The 19156-nt window shown below is 43.5% G+C and overlaps 1 protein-coding gene across 1 annotated transcript in view; it reads right to left on the bottom strand.

Moving 5' to 3' along the window:
- SPAG16 (sperm associated antigen 16) overlaps positions 1-19156 on the bottom strand; it is a 1151519-nt gene that overhangs the window by 277954 nt on the left and 854409 nt on the right. The window contains exon 15 of the mRNA XM_040440778.1: positions 5566-5692. Coding sequence (XP_040296712.1) covers positions 5566-5692 — 127 coding nt within the window. The remainder of the gene's footprint in view (positions 1-5565; positions 5693-19156) is intronic.

Genomic DNA, 19156 nt, shown 5'->3' with positions numbered 1-19156 from the left:
ATTACCCCTGATCACCCCATATAGACTCCCTGATCACCCCCCTGTCATTGATCACCCCCCTGTAAAGCTCCATTCAGATGTCCGCATGATTTTTACGATTCCACTGATAGATGGATCGGATCCGCAAAACGCATACGGACGTCTGAATGGAGCCTTACAGGGGCGTGATCAATGACTGTGGTGATCACCCCATATAGACTCACTGATCACCCCCCTGTCATTGATTACCCCCCTGTCATTGATCACACCCCTGTAAAGCTCCATTCAGACGTCCGCATTATTTTTACGGATCCACTGATAGATGGATCGGATCCGCAAAACGCATACGGACGTCTGAATGGAGCCTTACAGGGGCGTGATCAATGACTGTGGTGATCACCCCATATAGACTCCCTCATCACCCCCCTGTCATTGATTACCCCCCTGTCATTGATCACCCCCCTGTAAAGCTCCATTCAGATGTCCGCATGATTTTTACGGATCCACTGATAGATGGATCGGATCCGCAAAACACATACAGGCGTCTCCCTGGAGCCTTCCAGGGGGGGTGATCACCCCATATAGACTCCCTGATCACCCCCCTGTCATTGATCACCCCCCCTGTCATTGATCACCCCCCCTGTCAGGCTGCATTCAGATGTCCGAATGATTTTTACGGATCCACGGATACATGGATCGGATCTGCAAAACACATACGGACATCTGAATGGAGCCTTACAGGGGGGTGATCAATGACAGGGGGGTGATCACCCCATATAGACTCTCTGATCACCCCCCTGTCATTGATCACCCCCCTGTCATTGATCACCCCCCTGTAAGGCTCCATTCAGACATTTTTTTGGCCCAAGTTAGCGGAAATTATTTTTTTTTTTCTTACAAAGTCTCATATTCCACTAACTTGTGTCCAAAAATTAAATCTCACATGAACTCACCATACCCCTCACGGAATCCAAATGCGTAAATTTTTTTAGACATTTATATTCCAGACTTCTTCTCACGCTTTAGGGCCCCTAGAATGCCAGGGCAGTATAAATACCCCACATGTGACCCCATTTCGGAAAGAAGACACCCCAAGGTATTCCGTGAGGGGCATAATGCCCTCATTGAATACCTTGGGGTGTCTTATTTCCAAAATGGGGTCACATGTGGGGTATTTATACTGCCCTGGCATTCTAGGGGTCCTAAAGCGTGAGAAGAAGTTTGGGATCCAAATATCTAAAAATGCCCTCATAAAATGAATGTGGGCCCCTTTGCGCATCTAGGCTGCAAAAAAGTGTCACACATGTGGTATCGCCGTACTCAGGAGAAGTTGGGCAATGTGTTTTGGGGTGTCATTTTACATATACCCATGCTGGGTGAGATAAATATCTTGGTCAAATGCCAACTTTGTATAAAAAAAAATGGGAAAAGTTGTCTTTTGCCGAGATATTTCTTTCACCCAGCATGAGTATATGTAAAAAGACACCCCAAAACACATTGCCCAACTTCTCCTGAATACGGCGATACCACATGTGTGACACTTTTTTGCAGCCTAGGTGGGCAAAGGGGCCCACATTCCAAAGAGCACCTTTAGGATTTCACAGGTCATTTACCTACTTACCACACATTAGGGCCCCTGGAAAATGCCAGGGCAGTATAACTACCCCACAAGTGACCCCATTTTGGAAAGAAGACACCCCAAGGTATTCCGTGAGGGGCATGGCGAGTTCCTAGAATTTTATATTTTTTGTCACAAGTTAGCGGAAAATGATGATTTTTTTATTTTTATTTTTTTCCCTTACAAAGTCTCATATTCCACTAACTTGTGACAAAAAATAAAAACTTCCATGAACTCACTATGCCCATCACGAAATACCTTGGGGTGTCTTCTTTCCAAAATGGGGTCACTTGTGGGGTAGTTATACTGCCCTGGCATTCTAGGGGCCCTAATGTGTAAAAAATGACCAGAGAAATCCGAAAGGTGCTCTTTAGAATTTGGGCCCCTTTGCCCACCTAGGCTGCAAAAAAGTGTCACACATCTGGTATCTCCGTATTCAGGAGAAGTTGGGGAATGTGTTTTGTGGTGTCATTTTACATATACCCATGCTGGGTGAGAGAAATATCTTGGCAAAAGACAACTTTTCCCATTTTTTTATACAAAGTTGGCATTTGACCAAGATATTTATCTCACCCAGCATGGGTATATGTAAAATGACACCCCAAAACACATTCCCCAACTTCTCCTGAATACGGAGATACCACATGTGTGACACTTTTTTGCAGCCTAGGTGGGCAAAGGGGCCCACATTCCAAAGAGCACCTTTCGGATTTCACTGGCCATTTTTTACAGAATTTGATTTCAAACTCCTTACCACACATTTGGGCCCCTAGAATGCCAGGGCAGTATAACTACCCCACAAGTGACCCCATTTTGGAAAGAAGACACCCCAAGGTATTCCATGAGGGGCATGGCGAGTTCCTAGAATTTTTTATTTTTTGTCACAAGTTAGTGGAAAATTATGATATTTTTTTTTTCTTACAAAGTCTCATATTCCACTAACTTGTGACAAAAAATAAAAACTTCCATGAACTCACTATGCCCATCAGCGAATACCTTGGGGTGTCTTCTTTCCAAAATGGGGTCACTTGTGGGGTAGTTATACTGCCCTGGCATTCTAGGGGCCCAAATGTGTGGTAAGGAGTTTGAAATCAAATTCTGTAAAAAATGACCGGTGAAATCCGAAAGGTGCTCTTTGGAATGTGGGCCCCTTTGCCCACCTAGGCTGCAAAAAAGTGTCACACATCTGGTATCTCCGTATTCAGGAGAAGTTGGGGAATGTGTTTTGGGGTGTCATTTTACATATACCCATGCTGGGTGAGAGAAATATCTTGGCAAAAGACAACTTTTCCCATTTTTTTATACAAAGTTGGCATTTGACCAAGATATTTATCTCACCCAGCATGGGTATATGTAAAATGAGACCCCAAAACACATGCCCCAACTTCTCCTGAATACGGAGATACCACATGTGTGACACTTTTTTTCAGCCTAGGTGGGCAAAGGGGCCCACATTCCAAAGAGCACCTTTCGGATTTCACCGGCCATTTATTACAGAATTTGATTTCAAACTCCTTACCACACATTTGAGCCCCTAGAATGCCAGGGCAGTATAACTACCCCACAAGTGACCCCATTTTGGAAAGAAGACACCTCAAGGTATTCGCTGATGGGCATAGTGAGTTCATGGAAGTTTTTATTTTTTGTCACAAGTTAGTGGAATATGAGACTTTGTAATAAAAATAAATAAAAAAATCATCATTTTCCGCTAACTTGTGACAAAAAATAAAAAGTTCTATGAACTCACTATGCCCATCAGTGAATACCTTAGGGTGTCTACTTTCCGAAATTGGGTCATTTGTGGGGTGTTTGTACTGTCTGGCCATTGTAGAACCTCAGGAAACATGACAGGTGCTCAGAAAGTCAGAGCTGCTTCAAAAAGCGGAAATTCACATTTTTGTACCATAGTTTGTAAACGCTATAACTTTTACCCAAACCATTTTTTTTTTTTACCCAAACATTTTTTTTTTATCAAAGACATGTAGAACAATAAATTTAGAGCAAAATTTATATATGGATCTCGTTTTTTTTGCAAAATTTTACAACTGAAAGTAAAAAAATGTCATTTTTTTGCAAAAAAAATCGTTAAATTTCGAATAATAACAAAAAAAGTTAAAATGTCAGCAGCAATGAAATACCACCAAATGAAAGCTCTATTAGTGAGAAGAAAAGGAGGTAAAATTCATTTGGGTGGTAAGTTGCATGACCGAGCAATAAACGGTGAAAGTAGTGTAGGTCAGAAGTGTAAAAAGTGGCCTGGTCTTTCAGGGTGTTTAAGCACTGGGGGCTGAGGTGGTTAAAGTGAATGTCCACCCTTGAGCAGCTTTTTATGCTAACTAGGTCCAAAGCTCTGCTTCCCTTTACATAGAGTTCAAAAGACACCACAAAAAAAAAAAAAAATGTCCCTTTTGTAAGTGAGCTGGTAACACAATTAATCATTTTTTTATAAAATGTATTCATTGGTGTATTTTAAGCCTCCATTACTTTTGACACTTAGATCATGTGAACCCCAAAGAGACTCGCTGGACTATGTGAAATGTATTATTACATTCAGCTAACCCTACAAGGCATTATGTCAGGTTTAACAGAGAATTTCCTGGTGATAGACTCCCTTTAAAGGGATTGCGCAGCCAGTACATATGGATGACCTCTCCTCAGGATAGGTCATCAATATGTGATCTGCGGGGGTCCGACTCCCAGCACACCTGCTGATCAGCTGTTTGAAAAGGAGGTGGCGATCGTGCAAGCGCTACTTCCTCTTCAAGATTACACTGTGCATCGTTCAAGTTCTTGAACGGTACAAGCACTTGTCATTACACTGTGCCACCACTGCTAGTGAGACGAGGCACAGTGTAGTCTTAAAGATGAAGCAGTGCTCGTACAAGCGCACCCTCCTCTTCAAACAGCTGGTCATGGGGGTGCTGGGAGTCACACCCCCAACAATCTCATATTGATGATCTATCCTGAGGATAGGTCATCAATATGCATTGGCTCACAAGCCCCCTGGTCGTTAAAGGGAACCTGTCAACATTGCTTGCACAAAAGAAAACTGAATCCACCATCCACTATAGTGCAAGAAGCCTGTAGATGAAGTCATCCATGTCAAATAATGAAAGATTGATTGGGTTAGGCCTGAAACCACTTGACACTTCAGAGCTCTGGATGCGCCTAGTGGACACTGGAAGCCAAATTTACATACAACATAGGAGATGTCTGACTAAGAACCATAAGTTTACAATGGTGTTCACATGTGCTGCTGCATGGTGGGAACAGTTCATAGGGGTAAATCCCAGAGCCGGGTTTACAAACAAGGCACATGAGGGCACGTGCCGAGGGCATCAGGAAGAAAGACAGCAGCACTTTACAGGGAAAATTAATGATTTCTATTGATTCTTTCACCTTGCTGCCAGATGACTGCTTGAAGATTTGGCATCAGCAGGGAAGGGTGAGGGTTTGTGGGGCAGGGCCTTAACCGCCCTAGCTACTGCTACAGGGCTAGTGTTCTGAGGTTAGCTTCAAACAAGCAATGTTCTTATGGTCTGGTCCTGATACAGAGTCTGGACTTGAGCACAGGGCAGTAGAAGAGCCAGGATACGTACTATTAAAGGTTCTTGGACACATTGATTACGAAGATCTGCAAGCTATGTGATAACTCCCATTTTGGGGGGATTTACTCTTTACTGCCGCCTGGACACAATTAAAAATGAAGGAGCAGGACCCAGAAGGGTCTCATCCAGGTTCAGTCTGTACCCCATGATCCCTTTAAAAATAGAAGTCCTTTGTTGATTCTTCTGATAATGTTGTAGACTGGAATCATTGTATACAGGGCACTCATTTCTGACCTGCATACATCACCTCGGCTCCAGTCGGCAGTGCTGCTTAATACTTTATACTCCCGGTCGATACTTACATATCACACGTTGAGGATCTGAAGCATCGTCTGACAGAACTTTAGCATTTGTTCTTACCTGAAGGATCAAAGGCCACTTGATTTCCAGGGTGAGGTCCTGCATCAACTGATAACACCGCTGATACCTTCCTCACGTCCCAAAGCTTCAAAATGCCATACGAATCACAGGATGCAATTGTGTCTCCCTAACGAAAAAGATAAAAAAAAAAAGACATTGCTAGAATGCACACATTTCAGGAAACCACGGACAGAGATGATGCAGAAGCCGGAGAACAAGTTGTAGCTGCCACATTTGTATTTTTATAGGTGTAATTCCACATTTTGGTTAATGAGTCGTAAGACGTAACTTTTTATGGAAAATAAATGAAACATATTAATCTGTCACATGAGTGATCATGACTGTGTGACCACCGGAGTGCTGGTAGTAAATAGTAGTACTGTAAATTTCATGGTGCTCAATAAAAATAAGAAATGTAGGCGTATTTAGAAAGGTGTTCGCGAAAAGCCTGTCTGCTATTTTTGCACTCTTCTGTATATATATATATATATATATATATACACACACACTGCCATTTTAAAGGGGTACGAAGCTGTAATATGACATGAATGGGGTTGTCTAGCCTTTTTAAGTGATGATCTATCCACAGGATAGGCCAGAGGTAGCTGATCGGTGGGGTCTGGCACCAGAAGCCAGCGCCATAACTACACAGCACCGCCAACATTGTAGTGGGGGAGGTTTGCTACATTGACTTCAAGGTCCACTACAATGTAGATGGTGCAGTGTAGTTTTGGCGCCAGCTTCCGGCAAAAAAGCTACACTGAATAGCCGTCTCTTAAAGGGGTACACCGGTTGTTACATGTATTATTATTAGATAATTATTAGATCAGTGAGGTTCTACCACTGGGATCCTCGCCGATCATGGGAACCGGGATCCTGTACCCCTTGCAGCCCCCAGAAACGAACAGAGGAACACGTTGAGCAAGTGCACTGTTGCTTCATTCATTGCTTCTACGGGGGTTTCAGAGACAGCATTAGCCTATTTCCAGAACTCTCCGTAGAAATGAATGGAACTGCAGGTCGTGTGCTTGATCTGCCAATTTCGGGGGTATGCTCCGAGGTATATGAGGTCCCCATCTAGTAGGTCTAGAGGTAGGATCCCCAACAATCTAATTTGTAATAATCAGAACACCCCTTTAAAATGTGCCTGTAATTTTAGAAAACTTTTGTCATAGTGATATCTCAGAGGTTTTGATCAGTGGTAGTCTAAATGTCGAGACCCCCACTGATCACTAAAGCTGACCGTCCATGATCGGCTTTCCTCAACTTCTGGGATGCCACTATGACTATGATCTAATCCTATGGAAACATTTTAGGATTGTGTTTAGTATGCGATCAGGGCAGGATGCTACCTGATTATTCAAGAAGTGTCTTCAGCAGCCATGCCTGCCTGTACCCTGCTATTGTTTAGTTCCACACAGCTCTGCTACATCAAGAACACGTTCACTACTGCAGCTTGGCTGGTTAAGTTCCACTCTAGCTCTGCTAGATCAGTTCAGTTGAACTTCTCCAGGTCTGTGGCATCAGTTTGACTCTGCTGCTCCAGCTCTGCTACTGCATGAACACTGCTACATTGCTGCAACTCAGTGACACCACAACTCAACTACTCCTGTTCAACTGTACTGAATCAAGCCTACAGTCCACAGCTCTGCTACATTTGCTTTGCCTCTGCCTTGCTCTGTCAATCAAAGCACTGAAGGAGGGACTGGTCACAAAAATGAGTGGAGTGTGGGTGCAATAAGAGCAACGGCGATGCCCTCATTGAAGAAATGGATCCAGATATTTTGAGCATATCAAACATTTATCCTTTACGTATTCCTCATGTCAATTTATGTCTTGGGCAAATATATTCCTTTTATATAGCCTAGTTTGGATTTGTTAAGCAGTAAGGCAGCTACAGATTTTTGGCTAAACTGTAGAACTGTGCTTAAAGGGAATCTGTCACCGGCAACCTCCCTATCCAGCTGTTTCCATAGGCACATAACTGTGCTTCACCTGATTAAAACACTGTTTTTATTTGGTGGATCTGAGACTCCATTGGGGTTTCATATGAGGCTGAAGGGATCTGATCTATGGCTGATGGGGTCTGTTCTTAAACTGATGGTGGGCTGATCTGAGGCTGATGGAGGTTGGAGGGCCTAATTTGAGAGTCTGATCTGAGGTCTGACGAAAAATGTGTTCTTATTTTCCTCCTCCGAATCCTAGGTGCGTCTAATAGTCAAAAAAATATGGTAATTATTACCCTGGTAACAGAATAGGAGCAGAGGGGCAGACTTACCATAATTAGCATTTCCTAAGCCAGTCTTCGTAAAAAGTACACTGGAATAAGATGCACCAAACTTATCAAAGGGGTTTATCCTGGAAAATATAATGATGACCTATCCTCAGCATAAGTAATCATTATCATGTTGGTTGGAGTCCGAGTCTGGGCACCCCCTCCAATTAGCTGTTTCAGAAAAGTTATGGCACTCACCGGAGCTCGGATCAGCACTGTGGCCTCCCAGCAACACCGTCCATTGTACAGAAACTGTTTGGTATTGCAGCTCAGCCTCACAGATTTGAATGGGGCTAAGCTGTAACTATGTGACTGACGTATGGTGACGACACTGGCTTAGGAAGAGGTGGCAGCGCTCACGGAGAACCCAGTGTCTTCTAACAGCAGATTGGCAAGGGTCCTGGGTGATGGATCCCCACAGATCTGATATTGATGACCTATCCAGAGCACAGGCCTCTTAATAAATTTAGTGCATTTTCAGGCTGTCTGAGCACCAGGAACTGACCTCTACACTACCTATGGGCTGCTGTAGAATTCAGCTATAATTTATGCCAGTTGATGCTGTAAATTATAGTAAATCCGGTGGGCTGAAAGAGGACACCAGTCCCACTAAATAGCACCCCTTTACTAGCCACGTTTGACTTCACAAATGGTGACACAAATATGGCGTATTACTTAATTTGTGACTTTTTAACACTACTTAAGTTATTTAAATGCAATAATAAATAGCTATTGCTATTCCTTTATGGTGTAGGAAGGCGCAAGGGTCCGTCGATGGAAGGTATGTGTCACCGAGGTTCCTGACCTCGGTGAAGTAAGAGCCGGTATTTTCAGGTGTCAGCGGCAGCTAATGCTGATTGACACTTTGCTATTTTAGTATGGCTGTATAGCTGATCAGGGACGGCTCTTACTGGGAGTAGTCAAAGTGATGAGTGGGTGACTACTCCCCATGTTTCAAGCCCGGTCTTGACTGGCCTATAAAAAACAGAGCCAGCAGTGTCAGCTGGGAGTGATTACCTCTCTCTGACAGAGAAGCTCTGGCAATCACTGGTGTAGGAACTGAGCCCTGTGCTGGGCTGAAAAGATGAGACCTGTGTATTGGGAGAGCAGGCCAACTAAAGTCTGCAATTTGACTGCTGGAGGCAGAACCGCCGACAAGGTGACTTTTTTTGTTATGCACGAACTTTCTACTTGGTGTGAACAAACACCAACCTTGCAAAGAGTGTTTTTTTTTACCTTATGTGTGAATAAACAAGGACATTTGAATAACGAACTTGCACTTTGCCTCTGTACTGCACCCGCTTATCCCAACAACCAGAGCGAATCCCCACAATTGGTGGAGGATGCGTGCATTGCAGTGAGGCTGGCGTGAAGGCCGAAATATATTTGTTTTTCCGGGCACGGTTGTATGTCTTACATGAAACCAACGAAATTACAACCCATGTCCCTTGACAAAATGGAAGCTGTCGTGAAAGCCCTCGTGAAAGCTAACCTGCAACAGCGGGAGGCAAATAAGCAATAGCAGGAAACAAACCAGCTGCTGTTACAACATGTGATGGCTTTACAAGCAGCAGGAGCATCCAAGAGTGTCCACGATGCCCGGAAAGAGGTCGGTGTGGCGATCTCCAAGATGACCCCCGCAGACGGCGTCGAGATCTATTTGGCGAGAAGCTAGCCATGAGAGAGAAGCTACCCCAGGAGCAATGGGCTGAAGTTGTCGCTCTGGTCCTTGCGTCTGGACCCCAGCAGGTGTATTTTGACTTACCAGATGATCAAGCGGCTGATTACCCGACAGTAAATGGTGAGATCCTGGCGAGACTGGGGGTGAAGTTATTAGTCCGGGCCCAGCAGGTGCATTAGTGGGAGTTTAACCTGGCTGAGTCTGCGAGGCCCCAGTTTACCCTATTACACCTGTTGCAAAAATGGCTGCAACCTGACGTGCTGAGTCCCACTGCTATGTTGGATCGTCTGTTGGCTGATGTGTTCTGGAGGGCTTTGCCATACCCCCTCCAGCACTGGATCGGCCAGGTGTCTCCTGGTAAAGCCCTTGAGATGGTGGACCTGGTGAAACGCTATGGGGCTACCAGGAATTTGAAAGCGGGTTCGTTTGGGAGGGGGGCAGCTAAACCCCAGCAATCTCCATCCCAGACCCAGGGACTTGTGCCAACCAAGCCCGCCCGGGGTGTACCCCCCCGTAGACCCGGCTCCGATAGTATGCTGGCTGTGTCAGGAGCCTGGCCACCTAAGGGCTGACTGTCCCCATTGGGGCGCACCCATGGAGACTAACTATGGATTCCACAAATCGTTGCACGCTAGGAAGCTGTGTGCATCAGGTATCCCAGAGACTATAGACAATAACCACCTGTGCCAGGTTGAAGTGGGACACACTCTGGCAGTGGCTTTCTTCGACTCAGAGAGTCTGGTGTCCCTGGTAATAGCTACACTGGTGTGGCCTGATGAGTATACTGGCCCAAAAAAATCGGGGTCGTGTGCATAGATGGAGATTTAAAGGACTATCCCACCGCCCTTTTGTCTCTATCCACGGGAGGCGGCAAGTGGACCCACGAGGTGGCCGTTGCCACCACTTTACCTTATGAACTAATAATAGGGAGACTTTTCGGGCTTCCGGGCCCTGTGGCCGGCTTTGAGAGTTGTTGATGTCCCTGAGTCAGGGGTAACTTCAGCAGAGTGGCCTGGCTCGGGCGTGAGGCCAGAACCCTGGGAACCCGAGGCCAAAGGGCCAGTGGTAGGGGTGACCGCCACTTCGGTGGAAGAGGGGGAGATAACCCTGCTGAGTGTGTTGGTAGGAGACGTTGAGGACTTGCCGCCGGATCCTTAATTGGCAGACATCAATGTCTCCAATGAAAATTTCGGTAACCGCACAACACCGGGACCCAACCTTATCCCGGGCCTGGAAGAATGTGGCAATAATTTATGGTGAACCACAAAACCTGGTGCCGAGTCGATGTTTCCCCTTTTTGTCTTTCACCAGGAAATGCTGTATCGGGTAAACCAACTATGGGATGAGCATATTGAACAGCTGGTGGTGCCCAAGGCGTATCGCAAGCTCGTATTGGAGCTTGCCCACCAACATGTTCTTGGGGGTCACTTGGGGTGGCAGAAAACGCAATACCGGATACTACAGTGGTTTTACTAGCCCAGTGAGTTCACATAGGTATAAGAGTTTTTTAAGTCTTGCCCAACCTGCCAGATAAATAGCCCCCAGCCACATTTTCGAAGCCCCCTGGTGCCTCTCCCGATTATCGAGGTCCCATTCGAGCGAATCGCTATGGATCTCATAGGCCCAGTACCGAAGTCCGCTAGAGGGCACCAACACATCTTGGTCATCCTCGACTACACCACTCGGTACCCGGAGGCGGTGCCACTGCGACATATATCAGCCAAACTCATAGCTAAGGAGTTAATGGAGATGTTTTCCCAAGTGGGACTACCTAAAGAGGTTCTAACTGACCAAGGGACCCCTTTTATGTCCAAGGTCATGAGGGAACTCTGTAAGTTGCGCCACATAAAACAGCTACGGACGTCCGTGTATCATCGACAAACGGATGGCCTGGTAGAGAGATTTAATCAAACATTAAAAAACATGTTAAAAAGAGTGGTGCCTAAGGATGGGAGGGACTGGGATCTTCTTCTGCCCCATCTCATGTTCGCAGTGCGAGAAGTGCCCCAGACATCTACTGGGTTCTCGCCCTTCGAACTGCTATATGGCAGACACCCTCGCGGTCTGTTGGACATAGCCAATGAAGCATGGGAACAACAACCAGCACCGCACAAAAGTGTTATGGAGTATGTCCCCCAGATGCAAGGACGGATGTAGACAGTGTTACCTCTGCCTCAGGGAGCATATGGAGGCAGCACAGTGAGCCCAGAGTAGGATCTATAATCGGCAGGCTCGGGTTCGGAACTTTAACTTTAACCTGGGTGATCGGGTTTTGGTTCTGGTACCAACCGTAGACAATAAGTTCCTAGCTAGGTGGCAGGGGCCCTACAAGGTACTCGAGAAAGTGGGAGTGGTAAATTACAAGGTACACCAGCCGGCGAAAGCCGGAGCAGCTGTACTATGTGAATTTACTAAAACCATGGAAAGATAGGTAGTCCTCTACTGAACACAACCCACGATCAGGTTTTGTAGGAGAAAAGCTCCTCGGTCTGATGCAAGAGAAGCAGTTGCCACAGAGAAAATTGCTGACAGCCCCTCCTCTAAACAGGCTCAGGAAGCCAGGGAGTTCATTAGTCGGAAAATGGATGTGTTCTTGGACCTCCCTGGATGCACTTCCATAATCCAGCATGTCACTGAGCCTCAGGCAAAAGTCTGGTTAAAACCATACCAGGTACCCGAGGCTCGGCGACAAGCCATTGCGGAGTGAAGCAAATGCTGCAACTAGACGTCATTGAGGAGTCCAAAAGTGAATGGGCCAGTCCGATAGTCTTAATACCCAAGCCGGACGGGACGTTATGGTTCTGTAACGATTTTCGCAAACTAAACGAAATCTCAAAGTTCGATGCGTATCCCATGCCCCAGGTAGATGAGCTTATCGAGAGGTTAGGACAAGCCCGATATTTTTCTGTTTTGGACCTCATGAAGGGCTATGGGCAGGTGGCCTTAACAGAGGCTGCCAAACAGAAAACTGCCTTTGTCACCCCTGAGGGGCTGTATCAGTATAAAATGTTACCCTTTGGTCTGCATGGTGCCCCCACCACGTTCCAACGACTCATGGACATTGTACTTCGTCCACATCGACAGTATGCGTCGGCTTACCTGGACGATATCGTCATCCACAGTACCAACTGGGAAAGTCATCTACCCAAAGTGCAGGCTGTAGTGGACTCCCTTAGGAAGGCTGGACTGACCGCGAACCCAAAGAAATGCGCAATAGAGTTAGAGGAGACTAAGTACCTGGGGTACATCATTGGACGTGGAGTTATCATACCCCAAGTGAATAAAATAGAGGCGATTCGGAATTGGCCCCGACCTGTCACCACTAGGCAAGTAAAGTCATTCCTGGGAATGGTGGGCTATTATATGAGGTTCATTCCCCATTTTGACACTTTAGCGGCTCTGTTAACAGGGCTCTCGAAGGGACGGGAGTACGTGATGGTCCATTGGAATGACCAGGTGGAAGAGGCTTTTTCCACGTTGAAGAAGTCGGTCCTGTGCGGGTCACTGGTTTTGGTGACGCCCGACTTCAAGAGGGAGTTTGTGGTACAGACCGATGCCTCTTAAGTAGGCCTCGGAGCTGTACTCTCTCAGGAAATCAATGGGGAGGAACATACCGTTGTTTTCCTGAGCCGCAAACTCATCCCAGCCGAGACTAGGTGCAGTATAGTGGAGATAGAATGCCTGGCCATCAAATGGACACTCGAGTTGCTCCGCTATTATCTGTTGGGGAGAAAGTTCCGTCTGGTGACTAACCACTCCCCTCTCAAGTGGATGAGCCAGGCAAAAGAGAGGAATGCTCGAGTCACCAGATGGTTCTTGTCATTACAGAACTTCAAGTTCTCAGTGGAACACAGGGCAGGCTGCTTACAGGGAAACGCGGATGCCCTGTCCCGGGTACACTGTCTGGCAAGTGGTCACCCCCTCAGGGTTCAACAAAGGGGGGAGGTATGTAGGAAGGCAATTTTCGGGCATCAGCGGCAGCTAATGCTGATTGACACTTTGCTATTTTAGTATGGCTGTATAACTGATCCGGGAGAGCTCTTACTGGGAGTAGTCAAAGTGATGGGTGGGTGACTACTCCCCACGTTCCAGGCCGGGTCTTGACTCGCCTATAAAAAACCCAGCCAGCAGTGTAAGCTGGGAGTGATTACCTCTCTCTGACAGAGGAGCTCTGGCAATCAATGGTGTGGGAACGGAGCCCTGTGCTTCTCTGAAAAGCTGAGACCTGTGTATTGGGAGAGCAGGCCACCTAAAGTCTGCAATTTGACTGCTGGAGGCAGAACCGCCGACAAGGTGACTTTTTTTATTATGCACAAACTTTCTACTTAGTGTGAACAAACACCAACCTTGCAAAGATATTTTTTTGTTTGACATTATGTGTGAATAAACATGGACATTTGAATTACGAACTGGTACTTTGCCTCTGTACTGCACCCACTTATCCCAAATACCAGAGCGAATCCCCACAATGGACACAGCAAGCCTCTTCATACGTCACCTACAGGGGAACTAGCAGAAGCCCAATCTTAAGAAACATTATTCTGCATCATGTGTTTATGAAGTCTGTATATTAGAAAATCTTAGCTCCCTATTAAGAGTATGTCTTATGATTACACACAAAGTCGATCCTCCCAATGCACTAAAATATAATATACCATAGCATGCTTGCATACATTATATGTTAAGACAGCAAATGTAACCATATTTTCAATAAATCCCCTAATGTTTTTACTTATTTTGTTCCTTCATTTAACTCTGAAATGTAAAAGAAAAAAAAAAAAAAAGAGAAAAATCATAGTTTTGAAAGACATCAACAAGCAGGTTATCTGCTGTTGATGGTTTTGCTTATTCTTACTACAAGTCTCTATAATCATTGCTCTGAACTCATTAATACATTAACAAACCACGGCAGACTAGTTTACTGAATGAATATCAATAATATTTAGTCTCATTAACATATTAAGGAATTCATTATTCATATGTTAACCGACCTATAGGTTTTATTCACATGTTGAAGAATGTTAACATCACAATGAATTTTTCTGGGTTAAGGGTTATAAAAGTGCCAATAAGCCAATCAGATGGCAGTGTATTCAGAACAGTACACCCATGTGCACTCAAAGTACTAAACAAAGACACATAGTAATGATAAGCTGCAGTAGCATAACTAGAAGTGACTGGGCCCCGTAGCAATTTTTAAATAGGCTCCCCCCCCCCCCCCTTCCTTCTCGGAAACATCTTCGCAACCCCTACTCCTGTGGCTAGTCGAGATAACTTTCTCAGATCAGTCCCGGCAGCTGCTCCATCTGTTTCCTACAGTTTCACTGTATATATCGCCACTGTATAATACTGTTGAGAGTGCCCTGACAATAAAATCTTTTAGTCCTCATCCTGGATAAGCCCCTTCTGAGTTTGGGCCCCAAAGCAGCCGCTTCCCCTATAGCTACGCCCCTGATAAGCTGTAACCAATTTATGGTTTCCATGTTAAAATTAAAAAAATAGAGGCAAAAAAAAATTATGAAAATGTATTACACAGCTGCTAGATTTTACATTTACTGACTAACATAAAGATCTATTTACAGATTAGAAAAAGATAAACCACTCAACACTGTCTCCAACTACTATCGAACAAGAGTTTTTAAGGTTATTTCTGAGTGCTCAATTTAAAACTAAAAAAAGGCTTGCCCTTAGAAAGAGCAAAAATGCACAAGACGTAATACAGAAAGGGTAGATACGTAGCAATAAAAGAAAAGTGAGAGGCTGTACGCTACTGTATTTTCATTTGGAGACTTTAGTACTGGTTAAAGTAATTTTATTATTATCAGATAATAACCTTTGTGTAAACCCAGAGAGATGAAGACAATTGTATCCTACACAAAACATTTAGTCTCTGTCCAATTCATGGACAGAAAATGTATATTTAACCCCTTCAGGACACAGCCATTTTTCACCTTCAGGACACAGCCTAATTTAGCAAATTTGACATGTGTCACTTTATGTGGTAATAGCTTTAAAACGCTTTTACCTATCCAGGCCATTCGGAGATTGTTTTCTCATCAGATATTGTACTTCATGACAGTGGTAAAATTGAGTCAAAATATTTTATTTTTATTTACCCAAAAATTTAGAAAAATTAGCAATTTAAAAAATTTCTATTTCTCCGCTTTTTAAAACAGACAGTGATACCTCCTAAAATAGTTATTACTTCACATTTCCCATATGTCTACTTCATGTTTGGATCATTTTGCAATTACATTTTCTTTTTTTGGGACGTTAGAAGGCTTAGAAGTTTAGAAGCAAACCTTGAAATTTTTCAGAAAGTTTCCAAAACCCACTTTTTAAGGACCAGATCAGGTCTGAAGTCACTTTGTGAGGCTTACATAATAGAGACCACCCATAAATGGCGGCATTTTAGAAACTACACCCTCAAGGTATTCAAAACTGATTTTACAAACTTTGTTAACCCTTTAGGTGTTTCACAAGAATTAAAGGAAAATGTAGATGGAATTTCAGAATTTCACTTTTTGGGCAGATTTTCCATTTTCATCCATTTTTTCCAGTAACAAAGCAAGGGTTAACAGCTAAACAAAACTCAATATTTATTGCCCTGATTCTGTAGTTTACAGAGACACCCCATATGTTGTCGTAAACTGCTGTACGGGCACACGGCAGGGCGCAAAAAGAAAGGAACGCCGTATGGTTTTTGGAGGGCAGATTTCACTGGGATAATTTTAAGTTGCCATGTCACATTTGAAAATCCCCCGATGCACCCCTAGAGTAGAAACTCTAAAAAAAGACCCCATTTTGGATACTACGGGATAAGGCGGCAGTTTTGTTGGTACTATTTTAGGGTACATATGATTTTTGGTTGCTCTATATAACACTTTTTGTGAGGCAAGGTAACAAAAAATAGTTGTTTTGGCACCGTTTGTATTTCTTGTTATTTACAATGGTTATCTGACAGGTTAGATAATGTGGTATTTTTATAGAGCAGGTTGTTATGGAAACGACAATACCAAATATGACTTTTTTGGGTTGTTTGTTTCAGTTTTACATAATAAAGCATTTTTGAAAAAAAATATTTTTTAGTGTCTCCATATTCTGAAAGCCATAGTTATTTTTTATTTTTTGGGCGACTGTCTTATGTAGGGGATAATTTTTTTTCGGTATGAGATGACTGTTGGATTGGTACTATTTTAGGGTGCATATGACTTTTTGATCACTTGGCATTACACTTTTTGTGATGTAAGGTGACAAAAAAATAGCTTTTTATTTTTATTTTTTTACGGTGTTCATCTGAGGGGTCAGGTCATGTGACATTTTTATACAGCAGGTTCTTACAGAAGTGGCGATGCTTAATATGTATACTTTTTTTATTTATTTAATAACAGCATTTTCGAAACAAAAAAAAAGATTTTTTTAGTTTCTCCATATTCTGAGAGCCATAGTTTTATAAATTTTTGGGCGATTGTCCTAGGTAATATCTCATTTTTTGCGGGATGAGATGACAGTTTGATTGGTATGATTTTGGGGTGCGTATGATTTTTTTATCACTTGGTATTACACTTTTTGTGATTTATTTTTACACCGTTTTAATTTTTTATTTTTTTACGGTGTTCACCTGAGAAGTTAGTTCATGTGATATTTTTATACAGTAGCTTGTTATGGACGTGGCGATACCTAATATGTCAACTTTTTTTTTTTTTTTTTACATTTAACACAATATCATTTTTTTAATTAAAAAAAATCATGTTTTAGTGTCTCCATAGTCTGAGAGCCATAGTTTTTTATTTTTTGGGCGATTGTCTTAGGTGGGGGCTAATTTTTGGCGGGATGAGATGACGCTTAGATTGGTACTATTCTGCGGGGCATACGCCTTTTTGATCGCTTGGTGTTGCACTTTTAGTGATGTAAGGTGACAAAAAAAAGTTTTTTTAGCACAGATTTTATTATATTTTTTTGACGGTGTTCATCTGAAGGGTTAGGTCATGTTAGGATACGGATGCGGCGATACCTAATATGTCTACTTTTCTTATTTTCCCTCTTTTTTACTAATTTTTTTACTTTATTTTGGGAAAAGGAAGCTTTTTTTTTTTTAAACGTACATTTTTTTATTATAAAAAAACACCACTTTTTTCACTTCTTTTTATGTTTTATATTTGTCCCAATGTGGGACTTCCCCTTTTCAGGGTTTGATCCCTATTTCAATTCAGTACAATACATTTTGTATTGTACTGAATTGAACTGTCAGCGTCTTACGCAGTAAGACGTTGACAGTTGCCGAGGAGACCCAGCCCTCAGGCTTTGGACGCATCGGGGCTTCCATGCCAACCATAGGCCCCCTGTCAGCGCAGTGCGGGGACCGACGGAGTCAGAGGGAGCCCTCTCCCTTAGTAAACCCCGCACGTGCTGTGGTCAGCGCTGACCGTGGCATGTGAAAGGGTTAACCCGCCGGCATCGCCGCATACAGCGAAGCCCTTGGATGCAGCAGAGGCCCGGCATCTCCTGCCCGATCACATCACGTACGTGTACGTGGGAATGCGGTAAGGCACCACATTCCCCCACGAACATGTACGTGATAATGCGGGAAGGGGTTAAATGATAACTGAACATAAAGGGAAATGATTCAGAGTGAGTGTTTAGTCATTTTTTGTTGGAGATTAACCCTTTTAACAGAAAGTTTGCGAAGACTGCAAATATGAACATTCATAGGTTTATCTTTTTCAAATAAATACATGCGAATCCCAATCAACCCCATTGACTGCACTTTTTTAGCATTTAAAGGGGTTTTCCATGTCTATACTTAGTCTGTTGGAAGTCACCTTGCCGCTGGTAGATGGGCCCGACATATTTTTGATAAATAACATGCGCAAAGAGCTTCTACTTTTTCTTACAGTAAGTACAGCAGTTATGCAGTTTACTTTTTTCATGAATTCACTGTTTACCTATGTCTTTGTGCATTAAGCAGTGTGCTGCTACTTGTTGTTCTACGTATTGTGTAGCAGCCAAGGTAGCGTACACCTGCGTTCTTATCTATATATATTATGGAGGTGCTGGTTTAATTTTCCTTTTTCTTGGTGTATACCGCTGGGGAGTGGCGTCCCCTGTGAACTTTAATCTCCCGCCCATCTACCTGGTGCTTTTAATCAGTAGTATCACATAGCTGGATCCTACTTTTCCCAGATTGTAGGCCAAAAGCCCAGAAGAGGCATCTGTTAGAGTAGGTCCCGTCTGCTGGAAGTCACCTTGCCACCGGTAGATGGGCCCAGACATATTTTTGATCAATAATATGAGCAAAGAAATAGTACAACAAGGCGGCTTAACTGCTCAATTGAATGGCAGAGGTGCTGAACTGCTGGTTTGACTCACCCAGTCAAAGAAGAAGCAATATATGGTAAAAAAGTAGCAGGCACATTCATAGATGGGATTACATAAAATGTTTTCATTTTAAATACTAACGTAACACGTTAGTAAATACGTGACGTGAATTCAATACGTGACGTGAATTCAATAGATTTAAGAATTAATAAACTTATGCTGGCTAAGTGAATAAATATATTTATTAAGTGTGATTAAATATATGATAATACAAAAATCACATATAGAGTGATAAAAAGTAAATAAACATCACTAGC

Source organism: Bufo bufo, chromosome 7 (genome assembly GCF_905171765.1).
Source record: "Bufo bufo chromosome 7, aBufBuf1.1, whole genome shotgun sequence".
NCBI lineage: Eukaryota > Metazoa > Chordata > Amphibia > Anura > Bufonidae > Bufo > Bufo bufo.
The sequence above is the reverse complement of the archived record's forward strand: the minus strand, read 5'-3'. Positions and strand labels throughout refer to the sequence as shown.